Source organism: Fukomys damarensis, unplaced genomic scaffold (assembly GCF_012274545.1).
Source record: "Fukomys damarensis isolate Sample0158 unplaced genomic scaffold, DMR_v1.0_HiC HiC_scaffold_23, whole genome shotgun sequence".
Taxonomy (NCBI): Eukaryota; Metazoa; Chordata; class Mammalia; order Rodentia; family Bathyergidae; genus Fukomys; species Fukomys damarensis.
This window is the reverse complement of record NW_022900935.1, coordinates 29,527,785-29,554,372: the sequence shown is the minus strand read 5'-3', so window position 1 is coordinate 29,554,372 and position 26,588 is coordinate 29,527,785. Positions and strand designations below refer to the sequence as shown.

Sequence of the window (26,588 nt, the reverse complement as noted above, 5' to 3'; positions counted from 1 at the left end):
ATTTTTTTTTTTTTTTTTTTTTTAAACCTTGACCACATTGTGATTTTTAGCATTGTCTAATTTTCTATTCAGCTCATGTAGTTTCTTTTAAAGGTTAAGCTTTTAGTATCCTCTTCTATTTTGAAGTCTTCTTTTTCACCAACTGTTTTTGGTTAGCCTAAATCTTTTACTTCTTGCCTCTTCTTTCTGCTATTGGAGTTCTTTGAATTTTTCACTTAAGGTATGATTTTTGCTGCCAAAATTTTCCTTATGTTATTTGTAAGGGTCTTCACTATCTCTTCAAATACTGGAGTTCTTTGAATTTTTTCACTCAAGGTGTGATTTTTGCTGCCAAAAATTTCCTTGTGTTGTCAGGGTCTCCACCATCTCTTCAAACCCAAGGTCCTGGATTTCCTTCAAGAACTCCAGCTCATTTCTGTCACTTCCTGATAAGTGTTTTTATTCAGATTCCATACTGAGGCTGTCACTCTCTCTGTGGATGCCTTTCTTTCCTTCGTGGGGATGTTTTCCTGTCCCTTTGCCAGCTGTCTTGCCAGCTTGGATGAGAGCTTGCACATCGTGGCTTTGTTGTTAAAACTGGTTTTCTCTTCTGGGAAGACTTCATAAATTCAAAATTTTACAAAGGTCACCTGTCTACCCTATCTAGCACTGGGGCTGCTTTGCACCAGTCCCTAAGATTAAATGAAGGAGTAAGGGGCCCTGCATTTTCTACCATTCCATATTCTCTCTTCCCTCTCCCTCACCCTTTCCCCTCCCCACCCCTCCCCCTCTCCCCCCTCACCAGTTTTGTCAATAACTAATTTACATACACAATAAAACATACAGATTTATGGATATACAGTTCTGAGTTTACAAATTTACATCCCTTCCCCTAAGATTTCTATTGTGTGAGATAATTCTTTTTTCCCCACTCATGAACCACCTTGTCTAATTTTTTAATACCATAAAAAGACCATTATCAATGGAATAGTTAGCATTGAGCAAACGATATAATTCTTAATCCCCAAAACTTATTTCAGCTACTTTTTGCATACTTAGTATTTTAAAAAGATTCAATTATACTTTAATTCTCATCTATTTTTTAGCTTTTTATGACCTAGTTCTTGTTAAAGTGTTTTCACATATATTAGACTGTTTGTTTGTTTGTTTGTTTTGGTACGGGGGATTGAACTCGGGTCCTTGCGCTTGCAAGGCAGGCCACCGAACCTCTGAGCTAAATCCCCGGCCCTATATTAGACTGTTTTTACATTTTCCAGTTTTGCCTATTGCTCTTTACAGCTCCTTCTTTGCTTCTTCTATAACACATTCTTGGTCTTTTCCCTTGTTTCTGTCACTTTCGTTTGTATATTTTGTTTTTAATGAGTTTCTGAAGATTCTTTGTCTCCCCCACCTCTTTTTTTTTTAAACCAAAAAATAGAGCTTACAAAGGCAGAGAATTGAAAAATTGCCAGGGCTTCATTAATTTGCCTTTAAACAAATGTTACTCTTTTTAGCCTAGCTATGAATTTTTAAATTACTTTTTGTACCTCTCCATTTGAGTATTACTTGAGTACTCACAGATTAATTATTGAATATATTTTGTTCCTAGTCAAAGACAGGTTATGTTGTGTTTGTCAGTATATCTGTTTCCTAGTTCAGTGCTTGGTACATAGTTGGCAGTTAATACACTGTTGTTATATAATCAAATAATGTCCTACTGTTGTCTCAAAATTAATATGTTCAAATTTTAGTTAATCTGAAACTTTCTTTTGCTTCTAAAGTCTAAATCAATGCTCTTTATCTTTGTATGCTTTCCTTCTCAGTCAAAATTCTGTTTCTCTAGTCTTTTTTTCTTTAGTAAATTATACTAAAGACAGGTATTTTTTAAAAATCACCAAATAATTAAAATTATGATAATGAATCTTAGTTCATTGTACATATGAGAAAACTGAGGCTCAAAGTTCAGGGAATATAGTGATGTTATCATAATAGTGAGAGAGCCTAGATCAGTGATGGCAAACTTTTTAAAGCTTTCAATGATAAACAGCCCACCATAGCATGCATGCCATAGGTTCACCACTATTGGCCTAGATTCAATGTTTGTATTTTCTAAATCCTTAGTGGTTTTTTTTTTTTTTTTTTTTTTTTTTTTCATTATGCTGTGGGGCATTCCCTAATGAAAGTGTGAGCCATAGCCTTTCCAAGCTCTGGTAATTTTATTTCTTTTCCAGCATCATTGTATTTGTCAGTTCTGCATTGATGGGACAAAATAACTGGCCCCTGCAATTTAAAGGAGGAGAGGTTTATTTTTGCTCATGGTTTGAGAGGATTCAATCCCTGGTTGTCTGGCTCCAAGGCAGAAGTGGCATGCAGAAGGTCCTGGTGGAGGAATGCTGGTCCTGTTGGATCCAAGAAACAGAGAGAAAGCAAGAGCCAGAGTAAGAAAGATACTCTACCCTGCAGAGACATTTCCTCAGGGCTCTACTTCCTCTGATCAGGCCCTACCTCCAAACAGCACATTAAGCAATTAGCGAAGGAGATATTTGTATGTGGAACTGTTGGATGTCAACAGGGACAGAAATGATTGATCTGGCACTAGGCCTAAATGCTTCCAGTGAATCTGTGGCTTTGAAAGCCAGTTAGCATTCAAAAGACTTGTAGCCATCAGTGGTGTCAGTTTTCTGTGGTATCTACTGTCCTCGTTAATCTGTTAATTTATTTGGGTTTTGTCAAGGGAACATTATAGATCTCAAAATTTATAACAAGTGTCTTACATTCTGCTTAATTTCTGTTCACTAGTACACCAGTGTAAACTTGAACCACCTCTGCCAAATAGTAAATGCTTCACACAAACTCTTTTTTTGGCAATTGATTTCCAGGGAGCTGATAAAACATTGCAGTAATAGGTGTTTTTATTTTTTTTTCTTAGGTTTGCTCTTTTTGTGGATGGGAAAGGGGAGAGAAGTAGAACTTGATATGGTGGGCCAGGGATTTAGCCCAGTGGTTCTGCTGCCTGCTTTGCAAGCGCGAGGACTGGAGTTTGATCCCTAGTACCAAAAAAAAAAAAAAAAAAAAAAAAAAAGAAAAGCAATTGATATGGTACAAAGGCAGGGTTGGACAAGGTTGGGGGAGTGTGTGTGTGTATGTGTGTGTGTGTCTCTCTGTCTGTCTGTCTGTCTGGAAACATTCAACAGTGACTTGTCCACAGTCCAGGATGTTACAGCCTACCTCATAGTAGCCTTCAAAAACATCTGTGAAATGTCATTCCTGTCCATGTCATTCCTGTCCTGTGCTTTTACTAGTTGGTGACTTGTTAGCGTAGAAACCAAGTTTTAGGAATGTTTCTGTAAGTGTACTTCTATAATAGTGCTTCTTTTTGATACCTGATATATTTGTGGTGTTAGGTTTATCAAATAACTTTTGCCTCTACATTCTTTGGTTCTTAGTATTTTTTTCCATTAAGACTAATGATTGTAAGGCTGAGTATTTAGCTCAGTAGCACGTACCTGTCTCACAAGCATGAGGTCCTGAATTTGGTCCCCTGTACAAAAAAAAAAGTATGGGGAAGACTAATGATTGTAACATGAAAGAATGAATTTCACTGTTAAGCTAATTTTTGTATTCTCATGGAAATTTTCATTTGTGACTTTTATATCTTGTGTTTCTTATTCTGTGGGGGAAACAATGTTTAAAAATTAGTTTAATGTACTGATTTTATTTGTTTTATCCTTAAACATTGTTTTGTGAATGTTTTGCTTGAAAATGGATTGTGTAGTTAAGCTTTTTGTGACTCAAGGCTTGATGATAGTATATGACAAATGCATGTTTTTAAATTTTCAAGGATTTTGCTTTATTATCAAGAAATAGATAAATATATATCTATCTATAGATCTATATAGATATATACATCTATAGATAGATATATATATATATATTTTTTTTTTTTTTTGGTGTTTTGAGACAGGGTCTCACTATGTAGCTGAGACTGACCTGGAACTCACTGTGTAGCCCAGGTTGGTCTCAAGCTCACAGTGATCCTCCTGCCTCAGCCTGCCGAGTGCTGGGATTACAGGCGTGTGCCACCATGCCCGGCGATAATCATTTAATAGAGAATATTTTCCATCACTAAGGAAACAGTAATTTGTATTCAGTATTTTGTTTAAATAGGTATTTAGTAAAACATTTACATAAATATTTTTTTGAAGTATATTTATTTCCCTTTAAAGCATTACCTGTCTCCTTTGGCCAATAAGCTGTGTCTTTAAATGACGTTCTTTGTTTCTTGTTTGCAGGCAGCTATCAATGGTGTGATACCCCAGGAAAATGGCATTCTACAAAGGTATGTTATAATGGCTTACTAGTAAGATAAAAATTTGGCAGAAGTGAAAAAGAGAATATTGTTAGTTTTTTATTTTGCTTTTTAATGGAGCACTTGATTTTTGTTGTGTAAGTTCATTGATAGTCATTATTCTTTCAGATACTTTTGTTAATTGTATTAATTTTATTAATCCCCAAAGTCTCCAACTTTATTTTTCCAACACAATATTTTTCCAAATTGAGTAATATTTTCTTTTAAGGTGATTTATTTTTAAGAAAGCTTTTCAAAGTCATCTTCTAATTCATAGTATGGAGGGAACTGAATCTCCCCCTCTTAGTTCCTGATTGGGACTAAGGAAATGAGACATGGCTCAGTAGCCGCAGAAGTACGGCTGTTATCTATTCAGTCTTTATCTCCAAGTTTACTGTAATCTTTTCTTCCCTCCAGTTTGGTTTCTAAATCAAATGATAACATGCAAAAGTTAAGTAAGATCTTAATTATGAAACTTCTCAGAGCACGGAAATATTTTGCCTGAAATGTCCAATGTTAACATGTGGACTGCTTTTAGTGGGTTTGTGTCTTTGCCAGAAAGTAAAAACTGTAAGATGAGGCCAAGAAAACTATAATAGTTAAGACATATTTAAATTAAAAATAAATTAATAACTTTTCTTAAAATTGTAGGTTCTGGTGCTGGATTAAAAGAACACCCTATAAAGTCAAAGGAGGTGAAAGCATTCTCCTTTCCAAGTGCAGTTTGCTTACTTGATACCTTTCCACCCCTAATTCAAACTTTGGCTTAGTTTTGGTGGCTGAGATTTCTAAGTCACTGAAGCATGATTTGCTTAAGTACAGATGAGGCAAGCAGAAAAAGCAGACTAGGAATAAACATTGTTTTGGACAGGAAGAAAAGTGCCATTGCAACAACATAAAAAAAATTCATGCTGAACCATGAGATGTGCTATACTTTATACTTTTTAGGAAACTGTCTATTTAGGATGGAAGCAAAGTCTCTTTGGTACCTGACCACACTTAATGATTAATTGCTTTTAATGTGAAACACATTACTCCACTCTCTCTTTAAAAATTCTTATAAAGAGTTTCATTCAGAGTAAATGTAGCTGATTTCCAAAGTCTGCACTAGCCTTTTTTTTGTTTTGTTTTGTTTTTTGTTCAAAAACACTCAGTTATATTGAAGCCCTTGTCTAGAAAGCAAACCAGATGATTATAAGAACTTCCTTCACACTCATTTAAAAATTTTTGTTTTAGAAAGTTTCAGATTGCTAAATGTGTCACCATTTTCATGTGTTATTATATTCTTAAGTGTTATTACCACTCCTTTTGTGCCAGAATTTTTGTTGTGGTAAACTCTTTGGATTTGGCTAATGGGTCATGAGTACACATTGGATACATCTTACAAGGATAGCATTTTTCTTTTAGTGAACTGTAGAAATTCCCTTTCCCCTTGAAACTTTCCATCTCTTCTGTTACGATGATGCTTTTTGCTTTAATAGATTTTATGACTAGAAACCAGTAATTGTTTTCTGACACTGTAGTCACTGTACTGTTTTGAGTTTAAATTTGAACAGAGTGGGTTTACATTGATTTTATTTGCTTCTTTTAAATTAGAGGAATGAGTCATATCTGTGTAGCAGAACCAGTTATATCAAGTAAGTTTCTTCAACTGTTTCCTTCCTATATTCATTAGCTTTGAAATCACTGTGAATTTGACATAACTGAAAGTTCTTCTTTTGTGTCCACTGGCCAGAGGAAAATAAAAGAAGGACCCTTGCACTCATTGATAGATTTAATACTGAAAGGAGAGATGCGGTGCTGGGAATGGTATATGCAGACACTTAAAAAGATCATTGTTTTGTAAATTAGGTGTTTTTTTTTTTTTTGGTACCGGGGATCGAACTCAGGTCCTTGCCCTTGCGAGGCAGGCCACCGAACCGCTGAGCTAAATCCTCGGCCCTAGGTTAGGTTTTTTTTTTATAATAATGTCAAATATATACTCTGCATATATAACTGATTCTTAATTTGTTAGTCCATACCTTAACAAAGAAGGGAGATCCCAAATACTATAAAGAAAATACTATGTTATGTAATATTCTCATAGGATATTGAACTTTTTGATAGGCAGTAATTAACCTCAGCATTGATAGATATGTTAATACTTCTTTTAGCTAGAGATTATAAAAAGTTGCACTAGTTATGTGCTTTCTAAAGGAGGTAGTTATTAACATAAATTTTTGTGGAGGAGGAGGAGGCAGAAATATCTCTGCTTTATAGCTTTTCTTGAAATCAGATTTTTATGTGAATTCAAAAATAGGGCTATGATTTTTAATGTATCCAAAAGTCCAAGGAAAGAAACTAACATTTTTTTTTAATGCTTAAACAGCTGCCATTTTCCTTCATTTAATGCTCATTACAACCCTTAAAGGGTAAATGTATGTATCTCTCAGATGAGAAAACTGAATTTACATACACTTGCCCCCTATCACAAGAGTAGTAGAAGGTTGTGAGTTGTGGGTTTTCTCCTCTGAAAAGTCATGCCAGTTCTGTATATCTGTGAGCAAGTCATGTATATAGGTAAAAATGTTGAATCTAGCTCTCTGCCTCTCATATATATGACTTTCTCCCACAATTTTGCTTTTAGTTGTAAGCTAGTAAAAGCAGACATTATTATCCCTAATTTTACAGGTAGATATAATAAAGCATGATACAGTGACTCATGATAAATATGATGATAATGATGTATTCAGGAATATAGGCATGTCTTTTAGCCCTTCCCCCAAGGCTTATTTCATTTGACAGTATGCTGCTCATATAATATATGTATAACATGTGTAGCTTATGCAGTCATAAATGCAAATCATTCAGTCATAAATAAACATCAGATGTGTGCATGTATATTTATTATTCCTTAACTTTTTTATTCAACATATTGTACAGATACTTATATGATACTTTTTTGGAGGGGCTGTTACTTTTTAGAAAGGAAGTACTGTAGTAGTAAATTACTTCTAGGTAAGAGATGCTATGTTTTTAAAAATAAACTTTATAAATTAATAATATAACTTGAGACATTCACTAGATAGTAATTATCAACTTGTTTAAGGCCGAAAAACATGTATAGTATGTTCCTCATCCATTGTTTATTAAGAACAAGAGATTTGACCTTGATTATTGTGCTTTTTATATATAAATGTTCAAGTTTTTTGGTTTAGAAAAATAACCATTTAAAAAGTCTGAGTTGATTCACAAGTTTGCTTCTCAAATAAATATGGGTTTTTTTGCGGCAGTTAACCAAAGATTTTGTCATGAATGGACTTTAAAAAATTAAAATAAACAAGTGGACCATTCCTGTTTACTTTGCTTTTGTTAATTGCCTTCCAAGGGCCTGAGTAGCTTGTGGAGAAGAGCTGAGTAAGGATAAAAATATTTCCATTAGTTGAAGTTTAATTCTGAAATAGATTTCTTCATAGAGTCTTCTCACCAGTCTCTTATAATTCAACTTCCACATTACTGTTTTCTTGTTTAATGAATTCTCCCCCCCCATGGGTAGTTTATAGGGAGCAGTCACCTAAGAAACAAATATATTCATATTCTGTGTCCATTTTAAAAGATTCATTTCTGTATGTCTTCCCCAGACTTTCACCCAGTTTTCTAATTATAAGTTTTTATCTGCTGATCAAGCCATTAACTATTGCTCATGATTCAATGAAAATTTACACCTTAGCATATCTCTTCTTCTAAATGACATGGTCACCCTATGGTGAAACTTTAACTTCTCTACCAGGAGGCTTTTGTTTCACTACTATTTTTCAGACATACCTTTGAGGCCATAATGCTTTAGCAGTCTAATTTTGATTGGTGCCAACCAATTATACATATTAAATACAATTAGGTTATACATATCTAATTTTTCTGTTGCCAGTGTAAAATTTTTTCTTCCTTTGTTGACTTAGCTGTCTTTTCATTATTGATGGGAAATGCAAGGCATAACAATAGACTTTTTGCCCTGGCATGGTTTCTATTACTGGACCTCCAAAATTTTATCAGGGTGGAAGAACCTGCATTTTTTGTGGTTTGTATATATGCTAATCTCTAGCATGAATTTGTCATATTAAAGCATCCAAGTACTTGCCACTTCTGTTCCTTAGTTTTAGTCCTCAGCATTATCAATGTTGTGTTGCTCTGGGAACATCTATGTGATCAGGATCTCTCCAGACAAGGATGTTGTGACAGCATGAGAGTTGGCATAATCTTTAAGAAAAAAGTGAAGGTATACTGTGTTTGATGAAAGCAAAATGCTTGTTGTAGTGCTTGCAAATTAGTTCAATAATAAAAAATTGTGCAAGATCATTTGTAATTAACACTAACTTCATGGACTAGGAAACGAGTATAGTATAGGATCTCTACCAGTCACTGATTGTCTTTTTCTGTCTTACATTCAGGGCCTGGGAGAGTAATGGCAGGGTAGGTTGACTGTAAGAACCTTCAGTGAATTAATCTGGATCAAAGCTTCATTTTTATGCTGTAATCTTACACTTTTGTAAAATCCAAAGGCATTAGCATACTTTCAGATTTAGAATGTAAGATTTCCCTAAAAATCTGGATATTTTCCTTTTATCAGTACACAGGGTAGTAACAGATAAGATTTCTTAGAAGAAAAATTACATATATGTATATATATGACTCTGTTGTATTGTTTTTTTATGGTGGACCAGATTGCCCATTTACCCCAGGGTTTTTTTGTTTGTTTTCTTTTGGTTCCAGGGATTGAACTCTGGACCTTACACTTGCGAGGCAGGTGGTGGCACTACTGAGCTAAATCCCCAGCCCTCCAGTGGTTTTAATATCTGTGAAACGTGTTGGGAAACACTGAGGTGAATGTGACTCTCCATTGTGGTTACTGAAGTTAGGCTGCCAGATTTAAGGTTCTACTATTATAGATCCAAGTAATATTTTAATGGACTGGCCTTTAATTTTGTTCCTTAGAAGTACCATATTCAGTTAAACACTTCTAAAGAAGTGCAAGTTAGAATCTTCTGATTGCTTGCTGCTTTTGTCCATTAATGTAGTTTTTTTTTTTTTTTTTTCTGTAGCATGGATCGAACTCAGGTCCTTGTGCTTTCAAGGCAGGTGGCAGAATCACTGAGCTAAATCCCCAGCCCATTAATTTAGTATTAATGCTCAATCCTTTTACTGAATTTTGCCATTTGATTTCTGCCATTCTGAGTTCTCCTCATGATTGTTTGGAAGCCTTAGTGGTGTCATTTCCCAGAAACAGCCACTATTAGAGTTTTTCAAGAACGTAGATTCCTTTACAAATGAATTAATGCTTTAATGTACTGTCCTCCATGACCTCATGGATGATGCCACAGGAGGGTGTGTGTATATTCAAGTTACATATAGTAAATCCATTCCAGACTTCATGTTTCTTTAAACATTTAGATTTCTTCTATTATGCTAGGTGAGTTCAGATATCTCATCCTTAATAAGTGTAGACTTTTGATACTTAAGTTTTATTTAGCCAGCTATTAAAGGTACTTAAAGATGCTTTAACATTGTATTTTGTCCAGTCAGAACTCTTCTGTTCAAACACACTTGAAGTGTATTTCTAGATCTGTTTTTAAGAATTTACTTGCTATAATTTATCAAAATGTTATAATTGTTTTTATTTATAATCTCTTCTTGGTCAGGCCCTGTACTCGTTCTTTCAGTGCACACCTAAATCTGATTTTAGAGGCAGTAGGAATGGAGTGGGTAGATATGAGCATAAGCATCTCCTTTCAAGGCAGCTGTCCTAAATAAGAGTATTAAAAGTTTTGAAACAAGCAGAGGCTAGCCTTTTCAGTTGTGGGAAGGAGGAACAGTTTCTGTTTATAAAAGGCTCATAGAGATTCTTGGGGTTCGGAATTCTAACTTTCATCTGAGTCCATTCAGGGTATTTTATCTCTTAGGTTCTCACTCCTTCCAAATTAGTACCTTAACTTTCAGAAAAGAGACATAGCACTGTTTATTCAACTTCCTCTATAGTTCTGCGGTCTGTAATATTAACCTCATTGTGGTGGTCACATATGTTGTTAGAAGAAATAAACTTTTTTTTTTTTGTACCCAAAACTTTGCAGCCTTGGTATCGTGACTTTGTATGTCATTTTCTTCTGTAAACTCCTCATTTGAGTCAAGAAGCCATTCTTTAGTCCTTGCCATTTTTATCATCATAATAATCAAGTCAATCCATCATGTGGTCATCTCAGGCCCTTCTTTCAATAGGTATGTCGTCAAAATTAACCACATGATAATTTAGTTAATAATTATGTCAAGGCATGGCGTGGATCACTGGTATCCTATTATCTGTTATGAAGGAGCTAGCAAGGAACTAAAAGTCAAGGACATAATCAGGCCAGTTATTGAATCTGGTCTTTGGAAATGTTTCCTGGGACTTCTTTAGAATGTCAGGATCTAGTCAGGAAAGTTAAACTACTCTAGGTATTTCAGTAATTAAAATTTAATATAGGATTGGTTAAATAATCAAAAAGTTAAAACTGAGGAAATCTTGGCTCTAATAACTGCTGCAAGAAGTTGTCACTTAGTTTTAAGTAACAGTGGGATTAGCAAAACTGAAGCTCAGAGAGGACCCATGAAGCTGGGGATCAGACGTGTGAATACACATTGTTCAGTTGTGCCTAGTGTCTGAGGAAATATCAAGAAGCTGATTATAAGAATACCAAAAGAACAGGAGAGGGAGAATGAGGGGGAGGAAGAGGAGGAAGAAGAAAAAGGCAGGCAGAGGCCTGGAACCTATAAGTAATGCTGATGAAAATGCATGCAGACAGGAAGAAGAGAGCCTTGCCTACCTTCCTGTTAATCTCTGTGTTATAACCCCTGTCAGCAGAAGTTGAGAAATCATTTTGTAAAGGAAAATGAAGTTTTGGAGATTCTCAGCCTCAGTACCACATAATAGATTATATAAAAGTATGTATTTGGAGTAAAGTAATAATACGACAGTGATCTCTTTACTAACAGACTATTTTCTTAGGTTTTAAGAAGTTGCAGCAAACATTAGAGATTTTTCTCTAATTTAATTGTACGAACAATTGACTTGGACATATATTGGTTATGATTATTTCTATGTAGGTTCTTCATTGTTTTTCCTTAAATTCAGAGTAAGTAGATGTTTTAGAGCTGGTCTTGAGTTCTGGTAGTGGTGGAAGATAAAAGCAAAATGATGTTGCAACTAAAATGCTCCTTATGTTCCTTCCTATTTCCTTTCCTTTTCTGAGGGGGGGAAAAGGTTATAATACATATGACAGATTAAGCTAGGGAGATTTGTTGTAGGTAATTATTTCTTTATTAGTTTAGCAATAATTTGGCAATTAATATTTGAGTGTCTTCTATATGCAAAATGTGGAGCTCAGGACAGAGGATACAGCCATTAAAAGCACAATTAAGAGATGTATTCTGTGGAGACATAAATATCTAATGATGATACATTTAATTTTATAGATAGTGATGGGGAAGTAAGCCTAGTCTCTGGTAGCAAAATATGTTCTTAGCTGAAAAATAGTCAACCTGAAGTATGAAGGCTAAGTATAATTAGCCACAAGGAAGATGGAAGTGAGGATGAGTTGAGGGAGGAAAAGAATATTCTTTGAAGGAATTGCCTGTGTATCCCATGAAAAGAAAAGAGTCAAGATGAGAGATGAAATGAAGGCTGTCATATCTATTAGCACAGAGAGAGATGTAGCTACTATGGTATAAGACCAGGATGGGAGGGTAGATTGAATTCTGATCATACAGGGCCTCATAGGCCATTTTATCAAAAGAGCAGTGGGAGATGATAGAGGAAGAAAATGATATGAAGACATTTATATCTTTAATTTTTCTGTAGGAAGGATATAGAGTGCAAGGAGGCAAGAGAATATGTTAAAAGATTGGTTGGGATTACAATGCAAACTATTTTCCATTAGTTTATATAAGAGGTGATTTTTAGGGATGTTAGAATGGCAGCTACAGAGGGTAGAGGAAGATGATGTCTTCAAAAGATATATAGTAGTAAGGATTTATTAGATGTGGGGGTAGAGAGAGGAGGCTTGGGTTCCTGATATTAGGAGTAATGGATTAGGATCTAGATGAGAAACATTAATGAATTAAGCTTTAGACATACTGAGTTTGAGATCTTACCAGGTACCAGGCATTGTGCAAATATAACTTTTCCCATTTTACAAATGAGACAGCTATTAAGTGGGCAGAGCCAAGATTTCATTTTTGTGTTTTAAGAAGGCAAATGTTAGAACATGTTTCAGTGTTATTCAAAAGATGCCAGAGGAGTTGTCAAAGATGCTGGAAAGGAAAAGAAGGATAATCCCTAGTTGAAGATAATGATTTTAGATTTTGCATACAAAGACAAAATAATGTCCATTCTATTTTATAGGAAGAAAGGAGAGTACATATGTAAGTTAGTTTGTGGATTCGATGTTAAGAAGATTAGGGGAATTCCTCATGGTGGCTTTTTTTTTTTTGGTTAACTAGAAAAAAGTCTCTTAAGATCAGGAATGAGATAAGTAGAATTAAAGTTTAAGAGCAATAAAGTCTGGAAAGTAACAGTAATGAGTCAAATAATGGCTCAGAATGACTGAAGAAGTCATTTTTTAATCCAAAGTTTTAAATGTTTTACAACATAACACAAGGCAAAAATCTAATGAATGCTAACTGATTCCACTTAACTGTTAACATAAAATAACAACAGTGGGAAGGAGAATAATGTTGCCTTCAGTCACTGGAAAAGACGTATTGGAAGAAGCAGAGGTTAAGTTTGGCCTTCACACATGGGTTTGTAAATTTGCTAGGAAGAATACATGGGCCAAGGATGAAGAGGGTCATCAAAGGTATTTTATAATGATTTGGTTGATGATAATCCTTCTTTTATGTCAACATTTTAGTGACTATGGAGGTGAGACCATACCAGGACCTGCATTTGATCCAGCAAGTCACTCAGCTCCAGCTCCTACTCCTTCCTCCTCTTCAGCATTTCGACCTGTACTGCCATCCAGGCAGATTGTAGAAAGGCAACCTCGGATGCTGGACTTCAGGGTTGAGTACAGAGACAGAAATGTTGATGTGGTACTTGAAGACAGCTGTACTGTTGGTAAGGATTTCTCTACTGTAAAGACTTCACAAATGAATAATTCATTAGGTAAACATTTACCTTATATTATTTTGTTTTGAGTTGATTGCTAACAGGAAGGAGAAAACAAGTAGATTGAAGCATACTTTCCCATACAGATTATTGTGTTGTAATTGTAAATTCTGTGTTGCTATTTAGGTATATTCAAGAATAATTTTTCATGCCAGAGATATAGCTCAGTGGTTCTGCCGCCTGCCTTGCAAGTGCAAGGTCCTGAGTTCGGTACCAAAAAGAAAAAAAGAAAGAAAGAAAAGAAAAGAAAAGAATAATTTTACTTGCCACATATATGTAATAGTTTATGATTCTGTTTTAAGACAGGTGCAAATCAAACATCTAGGAGCTTAAAAATACAACGTAATAATTGAGCACATTGCATACAAGCTTTACAACTAAAATTAATTATCTTCCATAATATGTAGTTTAGGCCAGTTTTGTGCTGTTATAATAGAATCTAGCCGTTTATAAAGAACAGAAATTTATTTTCTTACATTTCTGGAGGTTGGGAAATGAAAGGACAAGGCACTTTTGTGTTCCATGTCTGGTGATGGCTGCTCTCTGTTTCCAAAATGGCATCGTGATATTGCATTCTCTAGAGGGAAGGAATGCTATATCTTTACATGGAAGAAGGTGGAATAGTGAAAGGAATTAACTTTCTTTGTCAAGTACATTAATAAGGGCACCTAATCTTATTTCTGAGGCCAGAATCCTCATTGCTTAATTACCTCTTAAAACCTGTACTTCTCAATACTTATTGCATTGGCATTACCTGACACATTTAAAACCAACACATAGAAATCAGACATGAGACATATTTCTATCATGCTTACCGTCTGCTAGTTGGAAAAATAATATCCTTTTAAAGGAAACTAAAAGTATGTTTCTGCCATTTCTGGACAAACTGTCAAATTGCTGTATGTAACTTAACTATGTTGAATTCATATTTGTTTTAGCTTTTTTGATTCAATTTCATTGTAGAACCAGAAGTTGTATGGATTTCTATTTTAATATAATTTTCCCTTAGATTTACAGTGCTACAGTATTCTTCTTTGTGTATACACTTGTTTTTACCAGGGAACTTTATACTTCTATGTTGCTTTCTTGAATCCTTGTTTGACTTGATCTATTCCCATTAGCATTTCTTTTAGGGCAGGTCTAGTGGTGCTGAACACTCTTATATTTGAGAAAGCTTTTATTTGTTTGCTTTTTGGAAGACAGTTTTTTTCAGATAAAATTTCTTGGTTAGTAGTTTTTTGTTCTTTACTACTGCCAGCTCATTTTCTGTATGTCTTGTAACTTCTTTGTCATTATTTTCCTTTGTTACTAAGCTATATTTCATAGTGGAATATATCATTCTACTCTCTTCTAGTATATAAGGTTTATGCTGAGAAATCTTCACAGTGTTTTTAAGGTTCCTTTGCACCTGTGTTACTTTTCTCTGGGTGCTTTCAAAATTCTGTCTTTGTTTTCGACTTCTGGCAGTTTGATTAAAATGTGTTTCTGTATCGGCTTCTTTGGACTTATTCTAGTGAAGTACTTTGGGGTTCTTAAATCTGGATGTTCATTTTGTTTCCCAGATTTGGGAAGTTTTGGTCCATTATTACTTCAAGTAAACTTTCTGTCCCTTTCTATTAGTTTGGACTTTTATAATGAGTGAATTGGTCCGCATAATTCTTTTAGGATTCCTTAATTCTTTTCACTGTCTTTTTCCTCTTCTGTCTGGATAATTTCATATAACCTGTTTTCAAGTTGATAAACTTTTTGTTTTGCTATATCAGGTCTGCTGTTGATTACCTCTAGTGAATTTTTCAATTTCACCTCTAAAATTTCATTAATTTTTGTTTTTTCATATTCTGTTTTGTTTACAATTTCTACCTCTTGATATTCTTACTTTTGAAATTCATCTTTTAGCTCATTGAGCACCTTTAGTATAGCTATTTGAATTATTTTTCAGATAATTTTATATCCTTCCATTTCCTTTGCATTTGTTTCTGGAGACTTAGTTTGCTCCTTTGGTTTTGCTGTTTCCCTTTCTCTTTGTGTGTTGTGGAACCTTTGGGACCACATTTTAAAAAATTAGCTACCTGTTTCAGACTCTATGAACTAGGTTTATTCAGGAAAAATCCTTTGCCAGTCACCCCAATTGGAGATTCTAGGGCTTTTCATACTTCTTTCATGAATCTGTCTTTTGATTTATGTAGGTAAATTCTCAAATTGAAGGATTTCAGTAGTCTTTTAGGAACATGTGATCTCTTGCTCCCTCGGGTGTCAGCCTTAAGAGTTCTAGAGTATTGTGTGCTGTGACCTACCAGTACTCTGATTTGAGCAGTTGAGAAACTAGTCCCTTAGGCAGTATCCCTAAAAGGTGGAATCTTGGATGCATACTCTACTCTCCCCCAAGGGTAAGGCTGACAACCTGTATTGTCCTCTGTTTCATATATTCCAGGCTTTCTGCAGCAGCAGCAACAGCAGCAGTAGCAGCAACAGCAGCAGCAGCAGCAAGCTTCTTAGCTTTTGTTCTCAGCAGCCCCTAGGTAGGTAACCAGAATGTGTTGAGTCCTTTCAGTGCTCAAAACAGATGAGACAGCCATCAGTGCCTTAGGCACCATCTTAACAATCTTGGTTGGATGAATGTCCCAAGATTTTCCCTCTTCAGGAGTGGTATTAGGGATCGTGATGAATGAGTATATGTTATTTCAATCCATCATCTTTGTTCTTAGTGGCTCCCAGCTGAGTGCTTTCATTCTGTCAGTGCTTAAATTCAAACATGACAGAAGCCATTTCCCTGACAGCTCTTAAAAGGTCTGAACACTGAGTATATGTTTCAATCTTTTCTTTCTTTCTCCAGGGAGAATTTAGGAGCTAGGAGTTTCTCTGAACTAATGGGAGAAATCATGCTGTGGGTTTGGCTAACGATGGTTTCTTGCTTAACCTAGAGTGTTTGAATCTTTTAACTATTTTCTAGATTTCTCACAAAGGGAACTGGTCTGTGTTTCCTTGTAGGACTGATATCTCGATAGGACAGAGGATCTGGAGCTTCCTCTTCTGCCATCTTGTTAACATTGCCCCTTTCCTCAATTTTCCTTTGCATTATTGATTGTCTTTTTTTATGGTACTTATTGTTGTATAGTATAATTATTTTTTTCTGACTAGAACATATCCTCTTTGTTACTAAACAAACAAACTGTTGGCTAAACACAATTAAAGAATCTGTCTCTGGGTTTATGATAATCGTGTCAAATAATGGTGAGATGCATTATGCATTGTTGGGCATCATAGATGTACATACCTACAGTAAGGTGACTACAGTGTTACCAGGCAATATAATTCTAGGATCGGTCACTGTACATGCAGTTCATTCTTTACTGAGATGTCACTGTGTGGTACATGAATATATTTTATGAAATTGCTTCATTAGTAATATAGGCTCACTTGACCAGTGAGCTGGTGAAGGCTGGAATGCCTGTAGCTTCAGTTTCATTTCACTCTTTTGTATAACTAGCACAGTTAGAAGTATGTGTGAGATACAAATCTATGTCAGCCAGTGTTTACTAGAGAAACAGATATAATACATGGTATACAAATATATAAGAATTTATAAGATTGTCTTACAATGACCCATAGAGTCAGATCTGGAAAAATCCAGGTTTGTCTGCACCCAGATTTAGACAAGGTTGGGTTGAGAAGTCACCTTAAAAGCTCTCCCTCACTGGAACAAGCAGAAAACTGACTTGTGCTAAAGTGGGATGGGAAGGCATTTTGGGTAACTCATCTTGCATAGGTGCAGAAAATCCCCCAGAGCTGTAGTTCTGAGAGTTAACTACCAGGAAAGTGTGATTTTGACACAATAAAAGAAAAATCATGAGATCGGAGAGAGAGCCTCTCCCCTGGCTCATGGGGACTGAACTCTGGGCTTGGAGCATCAGAGAGGGACAAGTGAATAGCGGGAAACAGCACTAGTGGGAATGTAGTGGCTGGCAGTGAGTTCAGCTCCATGAGGTTTTGTGGTGGGAAGGGTGCTTGAGTCTGAGGGTATCCTTTGAGGGAACCAGGAGCCTTTAACACAAACACTGTGCACCCATCCCTGGTCTGATCTGCTTAGAGGAACTCAGAATACCCAGCAGCCCATAGACACTTGCCAGCCATACCTCAAAAACAGAATCTGGAAACTTAATGGAAGTTTCACTGACTCTCTGGACTTGCCCACAAACTAGGAAAGTGACAGATTTAGTAGACAGTCTGGATTCTTTGGCCAGCTTATTCCCAGACATGGAGGAGTTTAACTCAGTAGTTGAGATTTAATTCAGCCACTGGATAACCTACCAAAATTCCCATCTTCAACCACAAAAGGGAAGAGATCTGCCTCCCATATTCTCTGTATATCATCTCCTATTTAGACAAAGGCAGAGGAGAACTCTGGACTAGTTCAAACTCTAGTTTAGATACTACCACATCTGAAGAGGAGTATTGGATCTGTTTTGTTTTGTGTGATAGGGGGCATATATGTGTTTGTAAGTGCTCAAGAGTGCTAACTATTGCTTTTACTTTTATAGTACCTTACTTACCATGTCATAAAATGTTCTCCAACACCAAAGCTTGTTTCATATGTTGGCTAAGTTTGTGTTTCTCTTAGTTCTTTAATTGGATTCAGCCTCTTCTGTTACTTCCCATTTATATTTCCTGCCTATCTCTTTCCCTCCCTCCTTCTCCTCTTCTCCCTCCCCCACTTTTTCTGTCTCCTCCTTCTCTCCTCCCCCATCCTTCTCCTCTTCCTCTTTCCTATTTCTCCGCGCACAGAGCTCAAATCTCTCATCTCTTTTCTTGCATATAAATTTTAATATTAAAACCCTTTTTTGGGGGCCAGGGATTTAGCTCAGTGGTGTGGCTGCCTGCCTTGTAAGTACAAGGTCCTGAGTTCAATCCCCGGTACCAAAAAAACCCCCAAAAACAAAAAACTTGTTTTTTTGGGGGTAGATCTTTTAGAGTGTGTATGACATTTGTGTACACATAAATGTGTACAAGTTAGTTAATTAATTTTTTATCTCTTATACCAGGGATCAAACTCAGGACCTTGCGCTTGTGAGGCAGGCATGGTGCCACTGAGCAAAATTCCTGGCCTTATAAGTTAATTATTGCTTTTGCATTTATATTCTTACTTTTTTTTGTTAGGTTCCTTATCACCAAGAGTCTTCTAATTTTATTTCTGCTCGTTTGCTAACTGGATTTATTTCCACTATATTTTCTCTCACTCTCCATTGATATTTTCTTTTCTTTTTTGTTTCTTCTCACATAACCTCCCAAGCCTTCTCTTCTTTCCTGATATAAAAAATATTATCACTGAAGCTGGGTATGGTGGCACACATCAATAATCTCAGCACTCAGGAGGCTGAGGCAGGAAGATTATTGTTAAATTCAAAGTTAGCCTGGGTCACATATTTCAAGGCCAGCCTAAACTACATGGTGAGACCCTGTCTCCAAAAAAAACCAAAAATTAGCATCAAAACCTACATTATTACCTTTATTTGTCTTCCTGGGTTAATGAACTAGTAGAGGACTTCTAAAACAAGCTTTAAATTATGTATTGATTTATTTGAATGTTGATAGTTGTTCTGTCCTTGCAGTTCAGTGCTAGAGATTGTACCTCATACAGTGCTATGTCAGTTCATGAACTTAAATCTTCCCACAATTCTGATCACAAACTGAATTGGATGAGAGCCAAATCAGATTTCCCCATAAGGTCAACATTTATTTTTTCTGGTAGACCTATTTTAATTTTTACATCAATACATTATTTTATTTGATAAAATAATTACATAGATTAGGTAAAGGAATAGTCAGTGAAGGGACACTAGAAAACAATTTTATTAGACAATGAAGAGTCTAAACAGGGGCTGGGGATTTAGCTTAGTGGCACCACACATGTCTTGCAAGTGCAAGGTCCTGTGTTCGATCCCTAGTACCACCAAAAAAAAAAAAAAAACTAAGCATAGTAAAGTCCAATTTTTGTTCATACTTTCCTCATTTTGAAGATGTATACTCCAGATGAGCAGTGTCCTCTCTAACCAACAGTTTATATATCACCTTTCCTGTATGAGTCTGGAACATACCCATTTTCTAAAAAGTGATTGATTACAAGGGGACTAGGAGATGGGGGGAGGGAGGGAGGTAGAGAGTGGAATAGAACCAAGATGTATAGTGTAAAAAGAACCAAGATATATTATTCATGTATTAGCCTCGCATGATGAATGTAATTGTTAAAAATAGCAAACCTATACTAATAAAAAATAACAATTAAAAATAGTGATTGCATGGGCTGGGAATTTAGCTCAGTGGTTCTACCGCCTGCCTCGCAAACTCAAGGTCCCGAGTTTGAGCCCCAGTACCAAAAAAAAGTGATTGCACATTTCACATACATCACTACTAGGTCTTTGCTTATTGTTAATTTGTTTTCATCTTGCATTTGTATCAGAACACAAGACTTAAAGAATTTTTTATAACCTCTGAGGGCTCATACTTTTAAAACATTTAGAATTAAAATTTTATAAGTGATTTTGATCCCTGGTACCAAAAAATAAAAAATTATAAGTGATTGATCCACATAAGTTTTAATTTCTAGGTCATCTGTTTATTTTCTGTTGTCTTTGTAATATAACTGTCAGTATTGTTTGTCCACTTAAGAATCACATCAAGTTAATTTATGTATAAAATATTATAGAGGGATGAAAGACTTGTAATTTGTGCTTTTAGAAGAATTTCTTCCAGATTCTTGTAAAATATTGTGTCATAAAGCTATTCCTGTTGAATAAGTAGGTGAAAATACTATATTTCCTTTTTTTGTGCTTTGAGAAATAAATTGTTCACTATTGATTTTTTAAATTTGGGAAATTCATTTAGGCTATGATCCTACAAAGCATAACACAGGTTTCAAAAATCCATCTCTCAAAAGAAAACAAAAAACCCCTTCTCTTTTCTAGTGTAAATTTTTTACTTTAGCATAATAGCTGATTGTGCATCTCAGTTCCTTTTCTTGAGGGGTACAGGAAGCAATCTTTTTACCCATTTAGTATAATGAATGGCAAGGTGTGTGCACGTGCACAAAAGTGGCAAACCTGAATTTGAACCCATGTCATGCTCCACCTGAGTTTTGTGTATGTTTACCTTAATATCATAGAGTGTGTAATATACCCATACCACTCTAGGGTTTGTTTTTAAAAAAGTTTTCTTTTTATTTTTCTGGTAGAAGTAGCCCAGTTCAGTACAATTGCATATGAAAAACTAGATTTGCAAATTTTGGAGGAGGTCAAAAGTGAATCATCAGATTATTCATGCATGGATGATGAAGATGATCCATTATGGTGAAATACTTGTTTTCTTAACAGAAGAGTAGCATGGGTGTGTAATGATTATGATGACTTTGACCCTGGCAAATGTGAGCCAAAGTTCCTGTGACAGTGAAATGGAGCAAGAATTGACTGATACAGACACAGGGAATGCAGAGCTCCTTTATTCAGATGATAAAGAAAACAGCAGTGTGCATACGTGTTTGACTAGTTGGAATATTACAAAATGATCATAATCAAATCCAATGTTAGACCTATGTCTGAAAATATAGTGAGGGACTTGACAGGGTGAACCTATTGGACAGAATGCCAGCACTGCCATTCAATGTTGGATATTGTAACAGATGAAATGCTGTAAGATGCTATGAAATATACAAAGACAGAAATACAAGTAAAGTGTTGTGTATCACCAATAGCCATATTAAAAAGTGTATTTATTATGACACCTTACTAGCTGAATTGAAAGCATTCATATATCTGCTGAACTTAGCGGGGATTTCTCATGGTAACTGTTGGAATGTAAAAGACTTATGGAAAAGCAATGGTTCAAAATATGGCATAAAAATATATGCCCTTGTAGATACAAAGATTTATTATGCTTTGATTTACAATTTATCCTGGAATTCAGCCATCAGATCCTTATTCATATAGTAATAAAATGAATGATGTTGTGAACAGACTTGTTGCTCTCATCTCCCAAACTAATTGAAATATGACATTTGACAATTGGGTTACCAGTTTCCAATAGGGTTACCAGTTACATTTGCTAACAGAGTGCTAATTGACCAGTGCAGGAATTGTATGCAGGAACAAAGCAGAAATTCTAAATGAAACATTGCAATTCAAAAACAGAATTATGTAATACAATATTTGGATTTCACAAGGATTTTCATTGGTCTCACAGATGGCAAAGAAAAACAACCAGCTACTACTGATGTTAACCTTTTACCAGAATGGAAATATCGATAGGGAAACTTTGACAAAACAAACCTGAGATGGAAACTTTATACAACAAAACCAAAGATGGAGTAGATGTTGATGAGTTATGCAGCAACTATGATGTCACTTGAAACACAAAGCATTGTGTTTGACTCAATCCTAAATATGTGTGGCATAAATAGTTTGATAGTTTACAAAGAAAGTAACAAGTGAAAAATACCACAAGGAAAATTTCTTAGAGGATTGGAACTAGCACTAATAAGAAATCATTTACAGCAGAGGAAAAACAAAACGTTTCTTCCCACGGAACTACACAAAAAATTTGTGGAGCATACTGGTGAGCTGACAAGTTATCAGGCAAGTGCAGCATGTCAAAGACCTATATGACAACAGGAAAACCAGAAAAATATGAAATGTGCCTTACAAGAAAGGACAGGAAAACAAAACATACATGCTATCAATGTAAGTCATACTTGTATATGGAACATGCCATTTTCATGTGTGAAGACTGATGTGACAATTGAAGAAAAGATTATTTTTGTGTAGAGTTCTGTGGTATTTTCATTGAAGTTCACATAGGTTTTTATTTCTGATACTATCTTAGGTTTTGTAAGCAAGTACCCAGCTGATATGCAAATGTTGATATTTATTCTAAATGCACAATACATATTAGGAATTTTATACTTTATTTTATTGATATTTTGTGTTCCTGTTAACTACACATTGTATAATACAGTAAGAACCTCCTGACAAAACAGCAAGACTAGTGAGATGTCAAGTATGTCCTACAAAAAGACCAGGAAAGAAAAACACATGTGCTGTCAGAATAAGTGATACATATGTATGGAACATGCTGTTGTCATTTGTGAAGACAGCCTTAGGTGTGATAATTGAAGTAAAGTTTATTTTTTTGTAGAGTGCTGTTGGTGTTTTCATTGTAGTTCATATAGGAATTTGTTTTTTTTGTTCTTTTTTAGGCTTTGTACACCAAAGAAGTCTGTTGAAAATTTTGATGCTTTTAAAAAATAAACAATAAACATTAAAAATGGAATACTTTATTTTTGTGATTTTTTTTTCCTATGAAATACTCATTGTTTAATATAAAACTCATAAAATTAAAATTGATAATTCATCAAAAATATTTTAAAGAATAAATGTGGGTGTGACACACCCATGTTTATGTCTCATTATGACAAAATTAGTGTTAGGTGCCATGGCTAAGCAGTCATGGATTTTATGCTTATCATTGGGGTCAGAAGTGCTGCTTTCTGTCTCTTTGTATTAACTTTTTGAATTCTGAATTCTCAACTATATTTAGTGAAAGTTCAAAGTATAATACAAGGACCTCTTAAAAATTTTTTTTTTATGTTTGCAGTTCATGCAGTTTGCAATCATCTCAGAGAATGGTTATGTGCGCATACCTCAGTGTGCTTCCTTTTTAATCCCCTTTCTCTTCCTCATGCTCCCTTCCTCCTCCTCCTCTTCTAATTCCTAACTCAGTTTTACATTGTTATTGATACTAATCTTAGCTCATGTTTTGGCATATAATGTTTACATTGATTGAAATTAGTATATTCCTGTCCATGATATATTGTTATTCTGCTTATGTACTTTTCTTCTCTTCCTCACCCTTTCCATTTTCCCCCTTGGACCACTTCCCTATTGCAAGAGATCAGTATCCTTGTCCCCTTCTTTCCATCCTTATTACTTTCTCTTTGCACTTTGCCTCACTCAAATAAGAGTTACCATATGGTATTTAAGCTTATGTGTCTGGTTTATTTCACTCAACATTATATTTTTCAAGTGCATCCATTTTCCTACAAATGTCTCAAGTCTGTCATTCTTTGTAGTATTCCATTATATACAGATAACACTTTGTTTCATCCAATCATCTGTTGATATTATACAGGCTGTTTCCAGCATTTAGCTATCAAAAGTTGTACTTTTATAAATATCGGTATACATGTATCACATGTATCACTGTAGTATGATGTCCTAAGCTCTTTAGGGACAATGCCTAGATCACTGGATCATATGAAGTTTCTAATTTCAGTTCTTTGAGAAATCTCCTTACCAATTTCCATAATGATTGTACTAGTTTACATTTCTAGCAACAATGCAGGAGGGTTCCTTTTTTGTTTGTTTGTTTTTTTTACCACAACCTTGCTAGCATTTATTCTTACTTGATTTCTTGACAATTGCCATTCTTTCTGGAATAGGATGGAATCTTAGTTAGCACTGTTTTAATTTGCATTTCTCTCATAGCCAGAGATGTTGAGCACTTTTTCCATATATTTGTTGACCATTTGTATTTCTTCCTATGTGAGGTGTCTGTTCATTTCTCTTGCCCATTTCTTGACTGGATCTTTAATTTTAGGTGGTTTAACTTTTAAAGATACTTTCTATATGCTAAATATTAGTCCTCTGTCTGAGGAGCAGCTGACAATTTTTTCCCCATTCAATAGGCTGTCTTGTCATTCTACTGATTGATTCTTTTTTGCAGGGGGTGCCAGGGATCAAATTCAGTATCTTGTCCTTGTGAGGCAGATGTGGTACCATTGAGCTAAATCCCCAGCCCTACTGTTTGATTCTTGCTGCACAAAAGCTTTTTAGTATGATGAAATTTATGTTTTGATTCATGCTGTTATTTCTTGAGCAGTTGAGGTTCTGTTTAGAAAATCTTTTCCTATACCTATATTTTCAAGTGTTTTACCTATTTTTATCTTCCAGTAGGTTAAATGTTTAGATCTTTGATTCATTTTTATTTTAATTTAGTATATTGTGAGAGATAAGGGTCCAATTTTAATCTCTGCACACAGATAACCAGTTTTCCCAGCACTACTTGTTGAATAGACTATCTTTCCTCAGATGTGTGCTTTTGGTCCCTTTATTGAAGATTAAATAGCTGAATGTGTCTGGGGAAGTTTCTTTATCTTCAGTTTTGTTCCATTGGTCTGTGTATCTGCTGTTCCAATACCATGGTGTTTTTTGTTTTGTTTTACCTGCCATTTTTATCATTGTTGCTTTGTAATATAGCTTGAAGTGAGTTATTGCTGTGCCTCCTCTTTGCTCTTGTTGTCCCAAATTGCTTTTGCTATTCTTGGTCTCTTCTGGTTCCATATAAATTTAAGGATTGTTTGCTTTAGTTCTGTAAAGTATGCTGTTGGTCTTTTTTTTCTTTTTTGGTTCCAGGGATCAAACTCGGGACCTTGTGCTTACCAGGCAGGCGTTGTGCCACTGAGCTAAATTCTCAGTTTCCTGCTGTTGGTTTTTTGACTGGGACTGCATTGAATGTGTATGGCAGTTTTGGGAGTATGGCCATTTTGATAATATTGATTCTGCCTATCCGGGAACAGAGAATATCTTTTCATTTTCTGATATCCTTTTCAATCTCCTTTTTCAGAGTACTGTTGTTTTCTTTGTAGAGTATTTCACTTACTTAGGTTAATTTCTAGATATTTCCTTTTTCTTGAAGTTACTTGTGATATTATTTTCATAATGTCCTCATCCTGTTCATTGTTGGTGTATGCATTGTTAACTATTTTTTTGTGTTAATCTTGGATCCTACTATATTGCTGAAGTTCATTATTAATTTTAAGTGTTTGGTGGTATTCTTTGGGTCTTTTATATAGAGGATCATGTCATCTGCAAATAATGACAGTTTGAGTTCTTTCTCTCCTATATGTACCCTTTTTATTCCTTTCTCTTGCCTAATAGCGCTGGCTAATATTTCAAGTACTATGTTGAATAGAAGAGGTAATAGTGGACATCCTTGTCTTTGCTCCTGATTTTAGGGGGAATACTTTTAATTTTCTCCCACGTAGTAAGATGTTGACTGTTGGTTTGTCATATATAGCTTTTATCATATACAAGTATGGTCTTCTTGGCTTTTATTGTGAAAGGGTATTGGATTTTATGAGAAGCCTTTTCTGCATCTGTTGATATAGTCATATGATTTTTGACCTTGCTTCTGTTTATGTGATATATTAAATTTATTGACTTATGTGTGTAGAACCATCCTTGCATCTCTGGGATGAAACTTATTTAATCATGGTATATGCTCTTTTTGATAATGTGCTGCATTCTATTTGCTAATATTTCATTGAGGATTTTTCTTTCTCTGTTCATTAAGGAGATTGTCCTATTGTTTTCTTTTTTAAAAAGTTGGATCTTCATTTGCTGTGGGGTCAGGGTGATACTGGCTTCCATAAATTAGTTTGGGACCAGTTTATCCCTTTCAGTTTCTTTGAAGAACTTGAGCAGAATTGGTGATATAACATTTTAAAGGTTTTATAGAATTCAGCAGTGAATCCATCAGGGCCTAGACTTTTCTTAGTTGGTAGATTCTTTATTACTGTGTCAATTTCGTTGCTTGTTATTGGGTTGTTAAGCATACTTAATGTCTTCTTGGGTTAGTTTTTGTAGTTTATATGTGTCTAGGAATCTGTCCATTTCTTCAAAATTTGCTAATTTGTTGGAATGTAATTTTTTAAAGTAGCTACTATCTTGTGGATTTCCAAAAATTCTGTTGTGATTTCAGCTTTTTCAATTCTAATCATATTGATGTGCCTTCTCACTTTCTCTTGGTAAGTATGGTTAAGGGCTTATCTATTTTATTCTTTCAAAGAACCAGCTCTCTGAGTCATATATATATATGTGTGTGTGTGTGTGTGTGTGTATGTATATGTGTATATATATATATATATATATACACACACACACATACATATATATATGTGTGTGTATGTATATGTGTGTGTGTGTGTGTATATATATATATATATATATATACTTTTTTTTTTTTTTTTGTTTAATTTGCTTT

At 35.0% G+C, this 26,588-nt stretch overlaps 1 protein-coding gene across 1 annotated transcript in view; it reads left to right on the top strand.

Annotated features, from left to right (window-relative positions):
* The window catches only part of Faf1 (Fas associated factor 1), a 401,181-nt gene that overhangs the window by 88,399 nt on the left and 286,194 nt on the right, over positions 1 to 26,588 (top strand). Inside the window, exons 3-4 of the mRNA XM_010610286.1 lie at positions 4,272 to 4,318; positions 13,246 to 13,451. Of these exons, the coding sequence (XP_010608588.1) occupies positions 4,272 to 4,318; positions 13,246 to 13,451 (253 nt within the window). The remainder of the gene's footprint in view (positions 1 to 4,271; positions 4,319 to 13,245; positions 13,452 to 26,588) is intronic.